The sequence below is a fragment of the Ctenopharyngodon idella genome, chromosome 14 (genome assembly GCF_019924925.1).
Source record: "Ctenopharyngodon idella isolate HZGC_01 chromosome 14, HZGC01, whole genome shotgun sequence".
Lineage (NCBI taxonomy): Eukaryota > Metazoa > Chordata > Actinopteri > Cypriniformes > Xenocyprididae > Ctenopharyngodon > Ctenopharyngodon idella.
This window is the reverse complement of record NC_067233.1, coordinates 1,167,678-1,186,166: the sequence shown is the minus strand read 5'-3', so window position 1 is coordinate 1,186,166 and position 18,489 is coordinate 1,167,678. Positions and strand designations below refer to the sequence as shown.

General features: G+C 40.4%; 1 protein-coding gene across 1 annotated transcript in view; it reads right to left on the bottom strand.

Annotated features, from left to right (window-relative positions):
* Window positions 1-18,489, bottom strand: part of mgat4b (alpha-1,3-mannosyl-glycoprotein 4-beta-N-acetylglucosaminyltransferase B) — a 99,369-nt gene extending 80,880 nt beyond the window's left edge. The window contains exon 1 of the mRNA XM_051859919.1: window positions 18,149-18,489. Within this exon, the coding sequence (XP_051715879.1) occupies window positions 18,149-18,245 (97 nt within the window). The 5' untranslated portion in view covers window positions 18,246-18,489. The remainder of the gene's footprint in view (window positions 1-18,148) is intronic.

Here is an 18,489-nt window from a genome sequence, read left to right as displayed (position 1 = left end):
GTCCCAGCGTTTGAGCTGCAGGTCAAGGAGATGTAAAACCACCCTGAGCTTTTCCTTAATCATTCTTAATGGTTCCCTGTCCCCGTTCTCAGGTCTGGACAGGAAACCCCAGCGCTTCCATTAAGAGACGGGTCTGACAGGAAGAAAGAGTGCTATGAGGGCACAAAGAACCCAAAAACCATCACAATCACAATCACAATCAATCGGTGTCTTGAGCAGGGAAATGAGGGAAGAGCTGAGTCTGGTGGAGCTGGACGAGAGGGAGATGAATGAAGAGTGTAATGGAGAGCGAGAGAACAGGAGGGCAGTTAAAGCAGGTATTCCTGCAGATTGATTCCTCCGCTGCTTGTGAAGCTAGTTTATTGTGATAAATGAAAGCGAAAATGCAGAGAAAGGTAATGGCTTGATCAGCTCGAAAAGACTAAAAACGGCGCTTTCACAGTGGCTTCAATTGAATAAACACACTGGGACCAACAATCAATGCGATTTTTACTGTATTTCTGGTTCCAATCTGGCTCAGATCTCATTAAAAGGACAATTTACACCTTTCTACTCTTTTCCAAGAGAAAGAGCACCACAAATGATCATCACAGCAGTCTATATGAGGTTTTGCTTCATTCTAAGAGACATATATGACAAATTTTGGTTTGTTCCTTACACAAAAAACAGTTTCACCAAGTCCCTTGACTACATCCATTTATTACCGTACCACATTTGGGTTTTGACCACTGAAAATGTGTACAATTTACCAATTTACTCATGGAACCACATTAAGATCTCCATATCTCTGGAACTGAACCATTGAGGGCCTTTAAAATGAAGATACCAAGAGGAAAGTTTGTTAAGAACCAGAATTTAAAAGGACATTAAGATATCTTTAATACTTCTTGAGTTACAGGCATGCAAACTTGAGGCAAGAAGTGCTTTTTCTCCATTTTTGAACTGTCACTGTTGGCATATAATGAAACAAAGATTGATAAAGTCAACAGATTTTATTAATAGATCTACCAATCTCTGTGTGAAAATAAAATAATGATGCTGCCATCTTTCTAAAGTCATTTTTACACCCCTCTAATTTGGCTCCAAATCTCAGGTGAAAACTGTCATTTTGATCCTCCTCTACAAAACAGTGGATTACGCAGTAAATATACATCTGTGACATTTAATATTTTGGCTTTCATCACTATTTATTTTTGTCTTTCTACAGAAAAAATATTAACAAAATCAAAAATTTGAGCCAGGGGAGGTTTCTGATTCTGATTTGGATGATTTGACACGGAATGACCCTGCTTTATCCAAAAATCTGCATTAAAATAAGTGGATGGAAACACCGCTAGTGTCGAGTCCTGCTGTGACTCTAAAGAACATGAAGTAAAAAGCTAAACATAGAGCGCTGCAGGGATTTTATAGGCCAGAATCACCCTTGTTCAATCAACAGAAACCAATAGGATTTTCCCATCGACTTTTGGATTACTGCAGAAAATAAACTCTGTGACCAACAAAAGTTCATGACTCTGATGTGTTTTGTTCATCATGAAGTTCTGCACAAATGAACGAAGCCACGTTTGCATGACTTTAACATCACCACCACCATTCCCACATCTCTATTATTCAATATAGTTCAAATCTTTATTTAATACCTTCAAGTTGGAAAGTTTTACTTAGAATAGTTTGCAAGAGTGTGCAGAGCAGATGAGTTCAGCATCAGGGTTGATGACGTTTAACGTCCCTGACAACCTCTGTAGTCCCATTTATCCACCATGTTTTTCAAGACACATAAAAACACACTGGGGTTTTACAGATTTATGTGATGTAGGCCTATTTCATGTCATAAAATATAGGCCTGTTGACACCAAGGATGATAAATAACGATATAACGATAAAGATAAAGTAGTCTAAATATAAAAGAGTCCACACCACAACTATAACGACAACGACACAGAGGAACGATATCATTGGAATCATTTTCAGGACGACTTTTTTGCTGCTAATGAATGATAAAAACATTGACAGCCAATCAGAATCCATCCTGCTGTAAAGAGTTTGAGTATTTAAAGAGACAGACGACAAAACTGCAGCACTTGGTGAACGATGGTGTGAACACTAATATATAGTTATCGGTATAGATATCTTTACAGTTATCACTCTTGGTGTTGACTGGCCTGAAAACATGAAAATATCTTGAGCTTGTGTTCACCACAGACTGATCTCAGGCATTAAACTGAAACCCAACTGATTTCAGGACATTGGAAACGGAAGTGCTTAAATACGAACTTATTCGCAGGTTTTAGGGCACATTCTTGGAAAACACGTTGGCTGACATAACAGTCAGCGTTAGCAGGAAGTAGTCTATCTGAGCTGACAGCAGTATATCATCTTCCGTCACACACTGTGAAACCACAGAAACATCCCTCTGACCGCCTGAGACGCCTCTTTTATCAAGAGCTGCAAATTTATGTTTCCGTTTGGCTGTGTATTTGGTACAGAGTGGAAACAGAACACACCGATGTTGTGTACCTTTGTGCTCATGTTTGTTATGTGGCATACTTAGCGTGTGGGCGAGAAGCCCAGAATTCATTTAAAACACATTTGAGTTCACATCAGTGAATCCGGCCGGTCCTTCCCTCGCCTGCTGAACTGTCGGCACGGGACGTGCTGCGGCGGCAGATGGCTGACGAGAGTGAATGTGTACAACGGCCAACGGTCAGCTGAGATGTGTACAAGAGAACATCATCGAGATGTGCAGGACAGTCTGACTGACCCGCCCTCAAACAGAGCAAACACACCGGTGATGATGGCCAGAAATTCAACGTAAAGACATCACATTATTTTGATGGTTTAATCAAACTTGTAGGGTTATTAAAAACAAATATCATCACTTCTGGCCACTACTGTATATATTTTACAGTTCAAAATGGAATGAATATCATAAAATGATGTGTTGTTGAAGTATGACACCCTCATGTCATTCCAATCCAGTAAAATGACATGTACAGTATCTGTCTTGTGAAATCTAACAGTTCTTCCACAGTATATGGCAGTGTAACCAATTAACAGGTTTGAACTAGTTATATTAAAGGTACTGACATATTGTACAGTGTGTGTAGGTGTGAATCTGACACAAACCCTGAAGGAACAGATGGCTGACACAGCAGGAATCAAACCATCTATACATCTTCAGTCTACATACACGCATCCCTAAAGGGCGTCTCCTGCTTTTTAAAGGGGTCCTTGATTATGATTTCACTTTTTTAACTTTAGTTAGTGTGTAATGTTGCTGTCTGAGCATAAACAACATCTGCAAAGTTATGACGCTCAAAGTTCAATGCAAAGGGAGATATTTTTTTTTACAGAAATCACTTTTTAAGGACTACAACAAACGGCTGGTAGGGACTACAACGAGCTTCTTCCTGGGTTAGTGATGTCACCAACCCTAAAATTTACATAAACCCCGCCCCCGAGAACACACAACAAAGTGGGCGAGGCCATGTTTGGCTGCTTTAGAGAAGAGGAAGAGTTGTTGTAGTAGAGTGTTGTTGACATGTCGTCATTTTACGCCGGACTGCTTCACAAACGAGGCTCAATTCAACGCTGGATTTGCACAAAAGATTAACATGATGACACATGCTAGTCAATGAGTTAAATCAACTCCACAACTACATATATTTATCCACTAACCATTCAGAAACGTCTAAAAGTTGTAACTTCTTCCTGAGTCTCTCCATCAGTGTCGACTCCGAACAATGTAATGGTGCGTTCACACCAGACGAGAATGAAGCGTTAAGCGCGAGTGATTTACATGTTAAGTCAATGCAAAGACGCGAATAGACATTCTGTGGCACGATTTGCACGAATTGAGCGTTTCAGGCATTTGACGCGTGTAACGTGTGATTCGCGCGAATCGCTCAAGTTGAAAAATCTGTACTTTGGCGAATATTTGCGCCGCGTTAACCAATCAGGAGCTTCCTCTAGTAGTGACGTGATTATGATGTAGCGAGCGGAGGCAGAAATCCGAAACAACAATGGAGGACAAAATCATCGCCGCTGTACGATACATCTTCGCACTTTTATAGAAACAGGAGTAAAAAGGATCTTGCTTGGAAGAAAGTGAGTGAGGAGGTCGGACAATCTGGTAAGTTGTCAAATATTTTACAGCTACTTTCCCGCTGACGAGTTGATGTGTTTATTCAGAGGAAGTGTGCAGAAAGAAGTGGAAGAGTCTGACGGAGACATATTTAAAGGAGAGGGAGAGCCCCTCTCATGACGCGAATTAGCGCCTGTTGTGAAGTGAATTTCACGCGCGAATGAAGCGAGTAAACTCAAAATGTTCAAGTGGCCAACTATGCATGAATAGCGTGATTTATTCGCCCCATAAGGCTGAACACCGTTACTGACAATCCTCAATTCTCCAGCTTTGTTGTTGTTGAGCGACCGAAGCACGAGCTGTTAAAGCTCCGCCCTCTTCTGGAAAGGGGGCGGGAGCAGCAGCTCATTTGCATTTAAAGGGACACACACAAAAACGGCGTGTTTTTGCTCACACCCAAAAAGGGGCAAATTTGACAAGCTATAATAAATGATCTGTGGGGTATTTTGAGCTGAAACTTCACAGACACATTCTGGAGACACCAGAGACTTATATTACATACTGTGAAAGGGGCATTATAAGTCCCCTTTATTTCAAGTAACAAATGTTTTTTATGGTTTTAGTTTAGTTAGTTGAGTTAATAACCCTGCTCACAGAGGTCACACATTGAAATCAGTGAACTGTGGCGAATGTTAATCAGCTCTATTGATCCGGATGTGCGGTTATGAAACGACCAATAAAATCTATGAGAGCACATGAGGACAAATATTGGTCATGTATGCTTAAACAAAAGTCATACAACATAATTATTTGAACACTGTGAATGTCTGAAGGCACTTTTAGGATAAAATATTAATGGGTCAATGACAAAAAAATAAGAGTGTCCATGATTAAAATGTTAAAATGCACTTAGAAATGTGCTCTATGGTTTTCATACGGTTTTGAAAAACTTAGGGAGTGTTCACACTTGTCGATCAGTTCTCTTTTGATCCGTTCGCACAGCCTTGACAGAAAACGTGGTTTAACAGTCAAGTACAAACATATTTTTGCTTACAGCTTTAATATATGCAAGTGTACACACCTTAATCTTTATTTTCAGAATCTGTACATATAATTTTGTAAGTAAAATGTTTTACGAACAATAAAAACATCAACAGCCAATCAGAATCCATCCTGCTTTAAAGAGCTCGAGCATTTACAGAGACCACAAAACTGCAGCGCTTATAATAAACAGAATGATATCAGCCTCTGTGGTTTACTGTAATATTTATAGTTATCTTTCTTGAAATGACGGGCATTAAGAGTGAGTTTCAACACTGTTCAACAGCCTTGAAGAGTTTGTGTGTGAGCAGGGATCAGTAAGAGCAGTTTGAGCGAGGGTTGTGTGGGTGTCAGCGCCAGAATCAAAGGTCCGGGGCTCTAATGGTGTATGACAGAGAAATTGAGAGTGAACTCTGAGAGGGTCGCGGGAGCAATGCCTTACGGGAAAATCTGTCCTTACTGGCCTTAGTGCACTCTGGGTAAACATGACCTCTCCTGACAGACCTCAGGCACAAAAAGCATGCAAACAAATGAGACAGAAGGATGATGGAGAGGAATGAAAGAAAACTCACAGGCAAAAGCACGATGGCCTCCACGAGAGGTTAAACTCTAGGCTGAATCAAACCGTCACAACCACACAAACAGACTCTGAACAAACCGGCAGCATCACACCTCCAGAGAACACGAGTCTCTAAAGACACCAGTACAAACAACATCTCTTGATGAAACAGAGAGAGAGCATTCAAGTTTAATGTTTTAGAAAGAGTCTCTTCTGCTCACCAAGACTGCATTTATTTGATCAAAAACACATAAAAAATTGTGAAATATTTTTACAATGTAAATCAGCTGTTTTCTATGTGAATATATAGTAAAGTGTAATTTATTCCTGTGATCAAAGCTGAATTTTCAGCATCATTACTCCAGTCTTCAGTGTCACATGATCCTTCAGAAATCATTCTGATATGATGATTCGCTGCTCAAGAAACATTTATGATTATTCGAAATAGAATCTTTACTGCCACTTTTGATCAGTTTATTGCATCCTTGATGAATAAAAGTATTTTCCTTTAAGAAATAAAATCTTACTGACCCCAAACTTCTGAATGGCACTATATTTTTTAATAAATTAATCAATAAAAAAAAAACATGAGTGCCACATCATTAACTTGACAAAGTAGTAGGGCTGGGACAATACATCGATGCATCACGACTCGAGAAATGATTCTGGATCGATTCTGAGATTTTCCAAATGCATCGCAATTCTCTCTCGAATCGATTCTGAGCTTAGGTTTTTACCAGCAGATGGCACTGCGTGCTTTAGAAACAGCCGTACTCTGCTTTCTTCCAGTTCCTTACACACACACACACCACTAAAACTTCAATAAAATAATCATTCATAAAGTTTGAAAAGGTTGAAGCGAAGTACAAGTGTTTGCAGTGGGCCGTTTACATTAATCTCGTGTCATTCTGAGGTGTAAGTACATTCTCAGACTCAGCCGAACGCACAAGCGCTCTTCTTCATGAGCATTTGAGTGTGCGGTTAAAAACTAGCCTAGAGCGCCATCTGCTGTTAAAAACTAAGCTCCAAATTGATTTGAGATTATTTGGAAAATATCAGAAATGATCCACAAATCGCAATGCATCGATAGTATTGTCCCAGCCCTACAAAGTAGGTCTAATGTTTAATGTAACCAATCAGAAAGAGAGAGAGAGAGAGCATAAAGTCACAATCACATTCTCCACGGAAACACAAGTCTTCTGCTGTATATCAAGGTTCACTTTGGTGAAATATGACCTTCAAATTTGCAAAGTGCAAAAGCATTTGACTAATAGAGTATCTAAACATCACAGATCGACAACTTGGTCAATTTAAAGAACAAACAATGGTTTACAGAGCTGTGGGTCTGAACTAACTTCACATGCTCAAAGTCCAGTGTGACGCGACTTAACGCTGCGTCTGAAAGAGAGAGAGATGTCACATGCACTGCCCACATGGTCTCTTCAAGTCACATGCTTTCCTGCTGACACCCACACCCACACACATTCACACACACACACACACACACATTTGTCCGTAGACTTCTAATTATTATTATTTAGACTCCTTCATCTATTTTATATTTTTTATATTCCGGGACATCCCCAAAGTGAGGTTCTATTATATTTAGCTAACTTCAGGGGAGTTTTTGACACAGTTTGTCTGTGCGATGATGATGAATTATCCAGCTCTTCTGCGTCAGTACATTAGTGACGGTCTGTCACGTCCCGTCTACATTCTCTCCATCACGGCCCTCGGCAGGGTGCGTCGCGTGTTTCAGTGTGAACGCGAGATGGTGATTCTTCACATGCGAACTACACATATTGCCATCTACTTCTGACCTGTAACCAGAAACATTCATCTGTGAGCCTGAATGACCAAAAACCACTTCCTTCCTCCATTGTACCAGGATTAGTTCAACAGAAAATGAATGCTCTATTATACTGACCCTCATATCATATTGTAGTGGAAAGCAAAAGGAGAATTTGATGACATTTAAAACTACAGAACTGCATACAGTGATTACACCTGTTAACGTGATCGTTGACACCAAAAATGAAAATTGCCACTATTTACTTATAAATCCATATGAATCCAGCAGTTTAATCCAAGTGTGACCACTTCATATGATGAATCGATTTAATTTAGGCTTTTATTTACATCAAATATGTTCAACAGCAGCTCAAACGCACTTGTTGACACGTGAGATCAAACCTCATTGGTTCTGGTTCATTTGGGCTTCAGTTTACCATATTTGATGTGCTCTATGTATGTGCGCTGATTAATGTTTATATGAGAATAAAAGCCTAAATTAAACCTGTTGATTATTAAAAAAGATGATTTCGACTTGATTTCAGTGATGGAACCCCTTTAATTCGAGTCTATCAATGATCCTATCACTGTTCCTCACACAAGCTGTCACATGTCTGTAGAAGACTTGAACTTGTACAGTCACACTTTTATACTGCTTTTTGTGAGTTTTTACATTTTAGGATATAACCATATGGCTACAAAAATTATATTTACAATTATTGATAATCTATATTGCATCTATACTGCTGTCACATCTGTTCTAGGGTTTATGTTCATCTTTTCATGTCTTTTATTTTGAAGTTTCTCATAGCCAAGTTTCCTGTTATTGTGTCATTCCCTATGATCTGGTCACGTGATTCCTTTGGTTCATGTGTTGCGTTTTCATTGGTTTGTCTTGTCAGATGATTCTCAGTTCTGTCTTGTCATTGGTTTATAGTCTTGAATACTCACAGGTATACCCAGTTAATCATTAGTCTTTGTTTATTTATAGCCCTCATGTTTCCTTTGTCACTTGTCTAGCTGTGTTTGTTTGTTTGTTTGTAACACAATAGACCGCACATGGGATCTAAACTCTACATACTATCAGTGGAAAAACTGCAAACATGTCGAAGATAACAAAACTAAGAGTCTTAACTCTTAATTCTCATAGTTTTAACTACTATATACTAACATTTAAGTTAATCATTTGATGTAATGCACTTATTGTGTACATCCATGTTTTTGCATTATACTTATATATAATAAATACCCAAGTGTAATTACAGCTTGATTCACTTCTTTAATTAGGGATCAAGCGCTGAAGGTGCATAGATAGACACCAACTGTATCCATTGGCGGTGTATTTCTTCTTCTGCTCTTGAGTCTATGGATGCCCATAGAACCACTTGCGTGAAAGTTGTGAAATTTGGTACACAGATAGAGGACAGACTAAACATTAACCACAGCAATTTTGGAATCTCTATATCAATCCCTCTAGCGCCACCAACTGTCCAAAGCTAGAAACAAAATTCTTTTTTCCTCTGATTCCTTGGCTCAAGTTGATTTGATTGCACCTTCATTTTCCATCATGAAAATTTTTCCGCCATTTTAAATTTTCCAAAAAAAACCTACTTTTTCAAACTCCTCCTAGGACGTTGTTCTAATTTTCATGAAAATTAAACCAGATCAACTTCAGACCATGCCAACAAAAAGTTATGGAATTTGTCAAAAGTTTGCATATTCTGACCAAACTTGGTGTGTGTTATGACAACCATGAGCTGAGGATACCTGAACAGTTTCAGTGCAGTGCCACCTAGTGGTCAGGAGATATGAAAAATGGCTCTTTTTGCCCACAACTTCTAAAGGGTTTGGCCAAAAATCAATGGTCTCTTTAGATTCGGTGCAGTATGCAGAGTCGAAAAATACCCAATTTTTGGTGTCAGCCATTTTGAATTTTGTAGTAAAATCTTATATTTAACGAATGCATTGGTGTATCGTTACGAAACTCGGTATGTGTCTTCGGCACCATGCCCTGAAGATGCTCAAAAAGTTGCGGCAGTGCCACCTTGTGGTAAAAAATTATGACACTTCAAAAATTGCTAATAGCTTTTGATTAGTTTTGCTTTTTGTAATGAAGCCATTGTTATGGGTCATGCTGAGAATATAGATACCAATTTTGCCATAGTTGGCCAAGATTTATTTTTTCTTTTTCCCGAACTCCTCCTCCTAGACCATTGCTCAGATTTTCACCAAAATCGAACCGTATAATCTTCAGACTATGCCAGCAAAAATGTATGCATTTCGTGTCGATAGATTTCCGTTTTCATATACCCATCAAAGTTGATGTATGCAATGCTTTGGCATATTAACACCAAACTTTGCATGCGTCATTGACACCTTACTCTGACCACACCACATCAATTTGGTCACAGCGCCACCTATTGGTCAAATGTGATAAACAAATCATATTACTAGAGTGTATTTATGATTTTTCAGCCATTTTGCCTGAAATCATTTTAATATGTCTTTAATTGCTCATTTATGCAGTTGTTCTGACGCTCCCAGCCATGCTGGCATGACTTATCATGCCTTCATTGTGCTTAACCAAGATAATTGCTGCTTGCAGCTATATTTTTACATCTATAATTACACTGTTGACTCGTAACCCACCCATACCGCCAAACCTGTCCTAACCTTTCCCATAAGGTTAAGTGTTTTGCAATACAACATCAAGTGCACAGCAGTTAAAGACACCTAACATAAAGCGTGACCCAAACCTGTGACAGTGCAGTCAGCTCCATCTATAGTAACAGGAGACTTTCTAGATTTGCCTCGTTACTCCTCTTCAATGTTGGTGGATGTCTTGTAAACATGCACAAGACAGATTTGCTCCGCAGTGAAATAGAAGTAAACGTTGAATGCACATGGGGTGAACACACCTGCGCTTCTCCATATGGAAATCACAGGTAAAACATCAGTCGCATCAATTATAAATGATGCCACCTGCTAACCTGCCCTCTCATCAGTTACTGTGTGTGTGTTTGCAAGTGGGTGCTGTCAGGAGGGAGAGCGGCTTGCATAATCCAGCCTTTGGCAGAGAGCCACATCATATAATGAGAGAAAGAAAAGGGCTACATGAGCTGTAACACTGGGGCTAAATTAAGAGAGACAAGACTGTTCCTGCCTACAGGCACATCCACTGATTCACACACACACACACACACACACACACACACACACACACACACACTGCGCATGTGCAGCACAGGCCGTCAGCACCTCACAGAACACAGACTGTGTGATATAAACACCTTTTCCACTGAAACTGTTACATGGAGCCGTTTCATTGATAAAAAAAATAGTTTGTGTCATTCAGTGGCACTACAATACCTACCGTACAGTCATAGTTTTATAAGGAACACCCACCTGTAGGACAATGATATAACGAGACCAAACTCAGTGAACATCTGATTGATGATGCAGGTGGGCGTTTTTTCCATCAGTCAATACTAGTAGTACATACACAAAGATGATATTTGCCTGTTTTACTCCAGACTCTGAGTTGCCTGTCTGAAGTCAGGTAGAACTAAATGCGAAGTCTAAACCCTCATTAGCATTCGCAGCGAACTGATCAGTGCTTTAGCAGAATTTGTGGCCTTGGATGAATGAAATATTTAGACGTGCTTCAGTCGGCCGGATTGAGCGCTGGCTCTCTTTCAGACGGGCCTCTATTGAGGGAGGGTTTCAAGTGGTCTAGAGTCGTGAATAATTCAAGTCTTTCCAAAGGTGCAAGACTCACACATACATTCACACATTCACACACACAATCTGGATTGAACACAAGCAACACACACCAGAACAATGAGACTAGCACTCCAGTTAACATGAACAACAAAACTCCTACAAGAAAACACCTTCCCTGCTAAAATCAAGCGAATCTTTTCTTTATCGGTCACTGATTTTGTTAATCTGTTACTCTAAAAGTGTACTAAGTAACTGCTTCAAACATCAAGGAGGACAGAGCTTTACTTGAAGTGCTCTTGCAGACGGTCACACGGCTCTTTCGTCAGTTACACTTGCTCTGGAAACAGCCGAGTGTCACGAGCCCTTGGGGCCGCGACCGAGACAAAAGTCTCCAAGCAACAGTAAACCAAGACAGAATTTTAAACCAGGAGGGACTAACATGGCGATCAATGAAATTAAACACCTGATGTATTACATCTTAGGAAAAAATTATATAATGTATATTTTAACAAAGCTGCTGCACTACATATTAATGTTTGAAAACTTGACCAACATGCAAAAACAAATAAGGTGCAGATAGTTCGACCTTTACTTTTCGCATGCTGAAAAAAAACAAATCTAAATACTCACTACTCAACCTCACTAATGGGCCAGTTGACCATGAGTCCACATGACCCACCCCTATGATAATGAAGCACGACTCGAATGTAGTGGATGTGCTGAAACAACCACAATGATAAATGGCAGAACACATTATTGCATACATTAGCTGGAGTGAAATCTCACGGCAGCACAGTCATGCTGAGACATGCTTCAATATGCACTCGAGACAAAGGGACAGAGTTACTGCCTCAACATCAGAGGAAGTGCCTCTTTGAATGGCGTGTGTTCATGCGTTGATATCGTGAGACGGCAGACGCTGAAAACACCGCGAGCGTCAGTATGTGCAGCAGACCGAACTGAGACATGCAGAACATGTAGACTTCAGATTCAATAGATTTTTTTGAGCTTTAATATTCACAGACACTAGTCCATAAATTGCAATTTATTCAGTGTACAGCCCTACTTTTCATTTATTAATCCATACTAGGGGTCGACCGATTATCGGCCTAGCCGATATTAAGCATTTTTCTGGTTATCGGTATCGAAAAACTGCAGTGACCCATCGAGGCATGGACTCCTCTAGACCCCTGAAGGTGTGCTGTGGTATCTGTAGATGTTAGCAGCAGATCCTTTAAGTCCTGTAAGTTGTGAGGTGAAGCCTCCATGGATCGGACTTGTTTGTTCAGCACATCCCACAGATGCTCGATTGGATTGAGATCTGGGGAATTTGGAGGCCGAGTCAACACCTCAAACTCGTTGTTGTGCTCCTCAAACCATTCCTGAACCATTTTTGCTTTGTGGCAGGAGCATTATCCTGCTGAAAGAGGCCACATCCACCAGGGAATACCGTTTCCATGAAAGGGTGTACATGGTCTGCAACAATGCTTAGGTAGGTGGTACGTGTCAAAGTAACATCCACATGGATGGCAGGACCCAAGGTTTCCCAGCAGAACATTGCCCAAAGCATCACACCGCCTCCGCCGGCTTGCCTTCTTCCCATAGTTCATCCTAGTGTCATGTGTTCCCCAGGTAAGCGACGCACACGCACCCGGCCATCCATGTGATGTAAGAAAACGTGATTCATCAGACCAGACCACCTTCTTCCATTGCTCCGTGGTCCAGTTCTGATGCTCGCGTGTCCACTGTTGGTGCTTTCGGCGGTGGACAGGGGTCAGCATGGGCACCCTGACTGGTCTGCAGCTATGCAGCCCCATACGTGTGTATTCTGACACCTTTCTATCAGAACCAGCATTAACTTCTGGAGCAGTTTGAGCTACAGTAGCTCGTCTGTTGGATCAGACCACACGGGTCAGCCTTCGCTGAGCCTTGTCCGCCCATGACCCTGTCTGCGGTTCACCGCTGTTCCTTCCTTGGAGCACTTTTGATAGATACTGCCCACTGCAGACCGGGAACACCCCACAAGAGCTGCAGTTTTGGAGATGCTCTGACCCAGTCTTCTAGCCATCACAATTTGGTCCTCGTCAAACTCGCTCAAATCCTTACACTTGCCCATTTTTCCTGCTTCTAACACATCAACTTGGAGGGCAAAATGTTCACTTGCTGCCTAATATATCCACCCACTAACAGGAGCCGTGATGAAGAGATCATCAGTGTTATTCACTTCAGCTGTCAGTGCTCATAATGTTATGCCTGATCGGTGTATATATCGTTCAAAATATCGGTTATCAGTCTACTTGATATGTAATAATCAGTATCGGCCCTGAAAAACACATATCCACCCCTAATCCAAACTTCAATGAAATTCTGCTTTATACAGTACGTTTCATTTGTGACTAGTCTTCATTTTTCAGCGTCATGGAAATCAAAGGCTCCTACAGAAATACTGTAGGTGGGATGAGATGTGATGTTTTACCAAAGTAGACTTGCTGCTTCAGGGAAGCAGTTCTTGTTTCTCCAAAAAGAAATGTGTGACTTCAGGCCAGCAAAGTATTGTACACAAGAGCGCAAATGTAGACGAAAATATTTGGCTCACACACTGCAGTACATACTGTGACAATGACAAACCGCAGTACTAAACCGGGATATTTATAGTGATCTATAGATATCCACTGAACCAGACGTGTTGTTGTTATAGCAGGTCAACACTCGTTTGCTATCAGGCTTACAAAACTACTTCTCCACCATGACAGAAGTTGACCTGAAAGATGAAACTGATGATAGATTAACACAAAACTCAGCTTCACTTGTCATTTTATCATGCCACAGATGTTTAGGCCATGAAGTTATCAGAAATCAGAGGATGTTTAGAAACAAATTTTTCCCTTGTTGGGTCTACACAGTCCGTGGCAATATTTACACATTTCATGTTTGATTTTGAGGGAATTTTGTGAGAACCTCTGCTATAAAAGTATATGAAGAGTCAAAAACAAAAAACAGACTTACATCAATAAAATGAGTGAGTTTGAAATATAATCTGTATTTGTCTAGTGAAACTAGAATTTCAGTAGCAGCTCCAGCCTTAGAAAAAACAAATAAATTACACTAATTCTTGCAAGAAGAAGCCCAACAATCTCTCTGGTTACTCGACCCGTTTTTTTCCCCTCAAAAGACTAAATCAATACAAGGTTGCTCAGATTCCTCGCCTCATCTCTGCTGGGAGGATTCTGGGTAACTGGGGAGTATCACTGAGGAATCACATCAGCTCGAGCCGGAATGAAAGGATACGTGACACCGGCTGAGCTTCGCTCCTCTAGTGAGCCACCGAGAGAAAGAAAAGAGACTTAAGAAGAAGTAAATGCAAAGCACCAAGAGGTCAAGCCAGATCTTGATCTCTTTCAGGATGCAGATAATGAGAGCTTTCTCTCCGTCTCTCTGGCGAAGCTTTCACCTGGAGAAGACGGATCTCATACTGTGTCTCACTGCTGATTGACTCAACCTCTTCCCAAACACTGCCGGCTTAAAGTGACAGTTCACTGAAAAATGACAATTCTTTCATCACTCACTTCTCAAACCTGTATGACTTTCTTTCCTCAATTAAACAAAGAAAAAAAAATCTGATTTTAGCAAAACAGTGCTCTTTTATAAAATAAAAAAAAGATGTTTTTTCAGCTATCCTCTGTAGTAAAGCTAGCCAAAAGACTACTTGAGAGATTCCAGTGTGAGCTCACAAAACTTCTACTAAAGGCATGTGATTATAAAGTGGTGTTAGTCCAGGTGACCTGGTCCATCTCCAGCTCTGTGGACCTGACGGGTGGAGATGTGTTTAGGGTCCAGCATCAGTGAGTAGCCTGAATGATGTGTGCTTTGATCTGTGTTGTACAGGCGTGTCTGAACAGGCACAAGATGTTTGTGTTTTAATTCTTCTAGATCCAGCGATGTATCACCAGATTCACCACACAACGCTGTGTGATAACAAGCTCAAAACTATTTCCAAAATACATACAACATGTGCTCTTACTGTAAGTGCACATTTGTAAAATTATTTAAAATGATTTAATTTATATACGTCCTGCCAAGCAGTAACAGGCTGAATCTGATGATAAAACGTCTGGTTTATATAGTGCAGAAAGAAAGAAAAAAAATATTTTACAAAGAAAATAAAGCGTATTTTACTACCACACTAATATTAATATTAGGGATGCACGATATATCGGCCACCATATTGGTATCGACTGATATATGTTCATTTGTAATGTTATCGTTAGAAGAAAATTTGGCCAATATTAAAGCCTGAGACACTTCAGATTCACACTGTTCACCATGATGGTTTTGAATTGCTTGAAATATGATTGAAAATCACTTCAAAAAGGAAAATACAGTTCAGTACAACACGTGCAGCACAAGTCTACATAATATTATAATGAGAACATTACAATCGTGTGTTTGGGACATGACTTTTAATGGTGAAACTTTTGTTTTTGTAATCAGGCTCTAAAAATTATATAAGAAAATTGAGATTAAGATTAATCAGCCAATATATCGGTTTTCGGCTTTCAAATATAAAGAATTATCGGTTATCCGTATCGGCCAAAATTTTCATATCGGTGCATTTCATTTCTAAAACTCTTCCTGTGAGGGAACAGGCCTGTTTTGTTGTTATATAAAATATTAATAAAATGCAGTAGACATAAGGCCTTTTCACACCAAGAACGATAACTATAAAGAAACTATAATAATAACTATATTAGCATCCATACCAGCGGACGATATCGCTCTGTTTAGGGCTGGGAAAATAAATCGATGCATCGTGAATCGAGAAATGATTCTGGATCGATTCTGAGATTTTCCAAATGCATCGCAATTCTCTCTCGAATTGATTCTGAGCTTAGTTTTTACCAGCAGATGGCACCGCGTGCTTTAGAAACAGCCGTACTCTGCTTCCTTCCAGTTCCTTACACACACACACACACCACTAAAACCTAAAATAATCATTCATAAAGTCTGAAAAGGTTGAAGCGAAGTACAAGAGTGTTTGCAGTGGGCCGTTTACATTAATCTCATGTCATAAAAGCATTCTGAGGTTCAAGTACATTGTCAGTCTCAGCCGAACGCACGAGCGCTCTTCTTCATGAGCATTTGAGCATGCAGTTAAAAACTAGCCTAGAGCACCATCTGAGGTTAAAAACTAAGCTCCGAATCAATTTGCGATGCATTCAGAAAATATCAGAAACGTTTCACGAATCATCCCAGCCCTATTTATTATAAGCACTGCAGTTTTGTCGCCTGTTCATTTAAAAACTCAAGCTCATTAAAGCAGGATGGATTCTGACTGGCTGTCAGTGTTTTCAACTGGAAAAAAATCATTTTGAAAGTAATTCCAACAATATCGTTTCTCTTTGCCGTTATCGTTATAGTTGTGCTGTGGACTACACTATTCTTTTATATTTAGAAAGATTCTTTTAGAACTATCTTTATCGTTATAGTTATCGTCCTTGATGTGAACAGGCCTTTAGTCTGCTTAAATTATTATATGCAAAACATTTTTAAAATAATACTTTTCTTTTTTCTTTTAAAAATAATGAGGCGGAATATGACAGCCATTTCTTGACAGCTGTTGTGAGATTCGCCCAATGAATGTCAGTGAAGCTCACGTGTCTATTGTAACTGAAAACCTTAGAGGTCACCGTTTGTGATGAGTCCATTCAGAGACGAAAACGCCTGAGGAGTTGAATGGTTCAGTACAGAAATAAGGCCAACATGATATGGACTACATAATACACAGCACTCACACACGCACTGAAGGTTCTTTTAGCAAGACAAATAAAAAATCCAAATCATTCTAACTGGAAAAGAGGAGTGAACAAACTTACAAACCCAGCTCAACCCGTCCACTGGTACAATAAAACCATTTACTGTGTAAGTTTATTTTCATATACATGACATCATATGTGTCAAGCTTTGTGTGGGTTTCCACAGGAGCAATTCTGTCCAAAACAGTCCAAAATAACAGGAAAGAACTAAAAAGCACTGGAATAATGTTTGGGAAGAGGATACGAGGTTTGGTGCTGACGGATGAGAGGAGCAGAAGCAGATGTTCATCATGACAGGAGCACAGGAAGTTACACACAAACACCTTCGAGCGCTGGAGCGAAAATACAACAGATCAGGAGGTTCAGATACAGTACAGTCATCAATCGATTCAGAGTGAGACGAACACTAATGAAAGACTCGTGTCACGAACCACCTGTAGAACTTTTCACTGTTTTGCACTTGATAAAGCAAAAGCAATTAAGCGATTGGTTTGGAGACCAGCTCAACTACTCCTAAAGAAACTCATCTTCACCTGTCAGAAAATGCTCTCATGCATTAGAAAACACTTCCGTGCACACAGGTGTAACCGTAAAGATTAATTAATGAATACAGACCGAGAGTAAATTCAGACTTAAAACTGGAAGCAAGTGGAAAAAGGCCAACGGAGCTTTTTTGGAAGCCTTGATGATCACAAACTTGAGCCTTCTGCTCAATAAGGAATGATCCATCACATCCAAGCAAGAAAGCACATGTCAAGATTCAAACGCATCTTCACCATCAGAGGTTTGTTACAAACATGCTCGGACTCAGAGGAACCTTCATGCACATCATTGCATTTCAAAACATGTTGAAAACAACCCCAGATGAGGCTTTTACGTTCCTTGTTTGGAAAGTGCAGACCCTCAAACCCCGACAGAAAGATGCATCTCAGCAGAAAACGGTTCTGGATATGCCTCTAAATTGAATAAGGAATACACATTTAGAGAAACATCAGCAGGCCTGTGATAGTTTGAGGAGCAGTTGAAGACAGAAGCTCAGGATTCTGCAGCTCCAGCGCTTCAATGCCGCATTTGAATGCAATGCATGACAGAACGCGAGAGAAGCGTTGCGTTTCACACAGTAAACACGAGTCTTACCTTTGGAATTGCTGAATGCGGTGTACCAGGATAACGATATAAACCCACATAACCCGAATACTATGACTGTTAGGAAGGTGCCATTTCTGAGCCTCATCTCCGGGTCCGCGCCGGTATCATGTCCGAACCGAACCGTGTGCTCGAGCGCGTCTGGTGTGCGCTGCCGCGGTGCGTGCGTTAATGACAGCGCGCGCACATGAGAGATGAGAGGGAGGGTAAGAATGCGAGAGTCTGTGTACAGGCAGATGCCGTTTATACAGGAGGGTGTGTGTGTGTGTGTGTGTAAGCGGTAGAGAGAAAGAGTGTGTGTATGTTCGGAGCGCGGTGGCGTGCAGGACGGG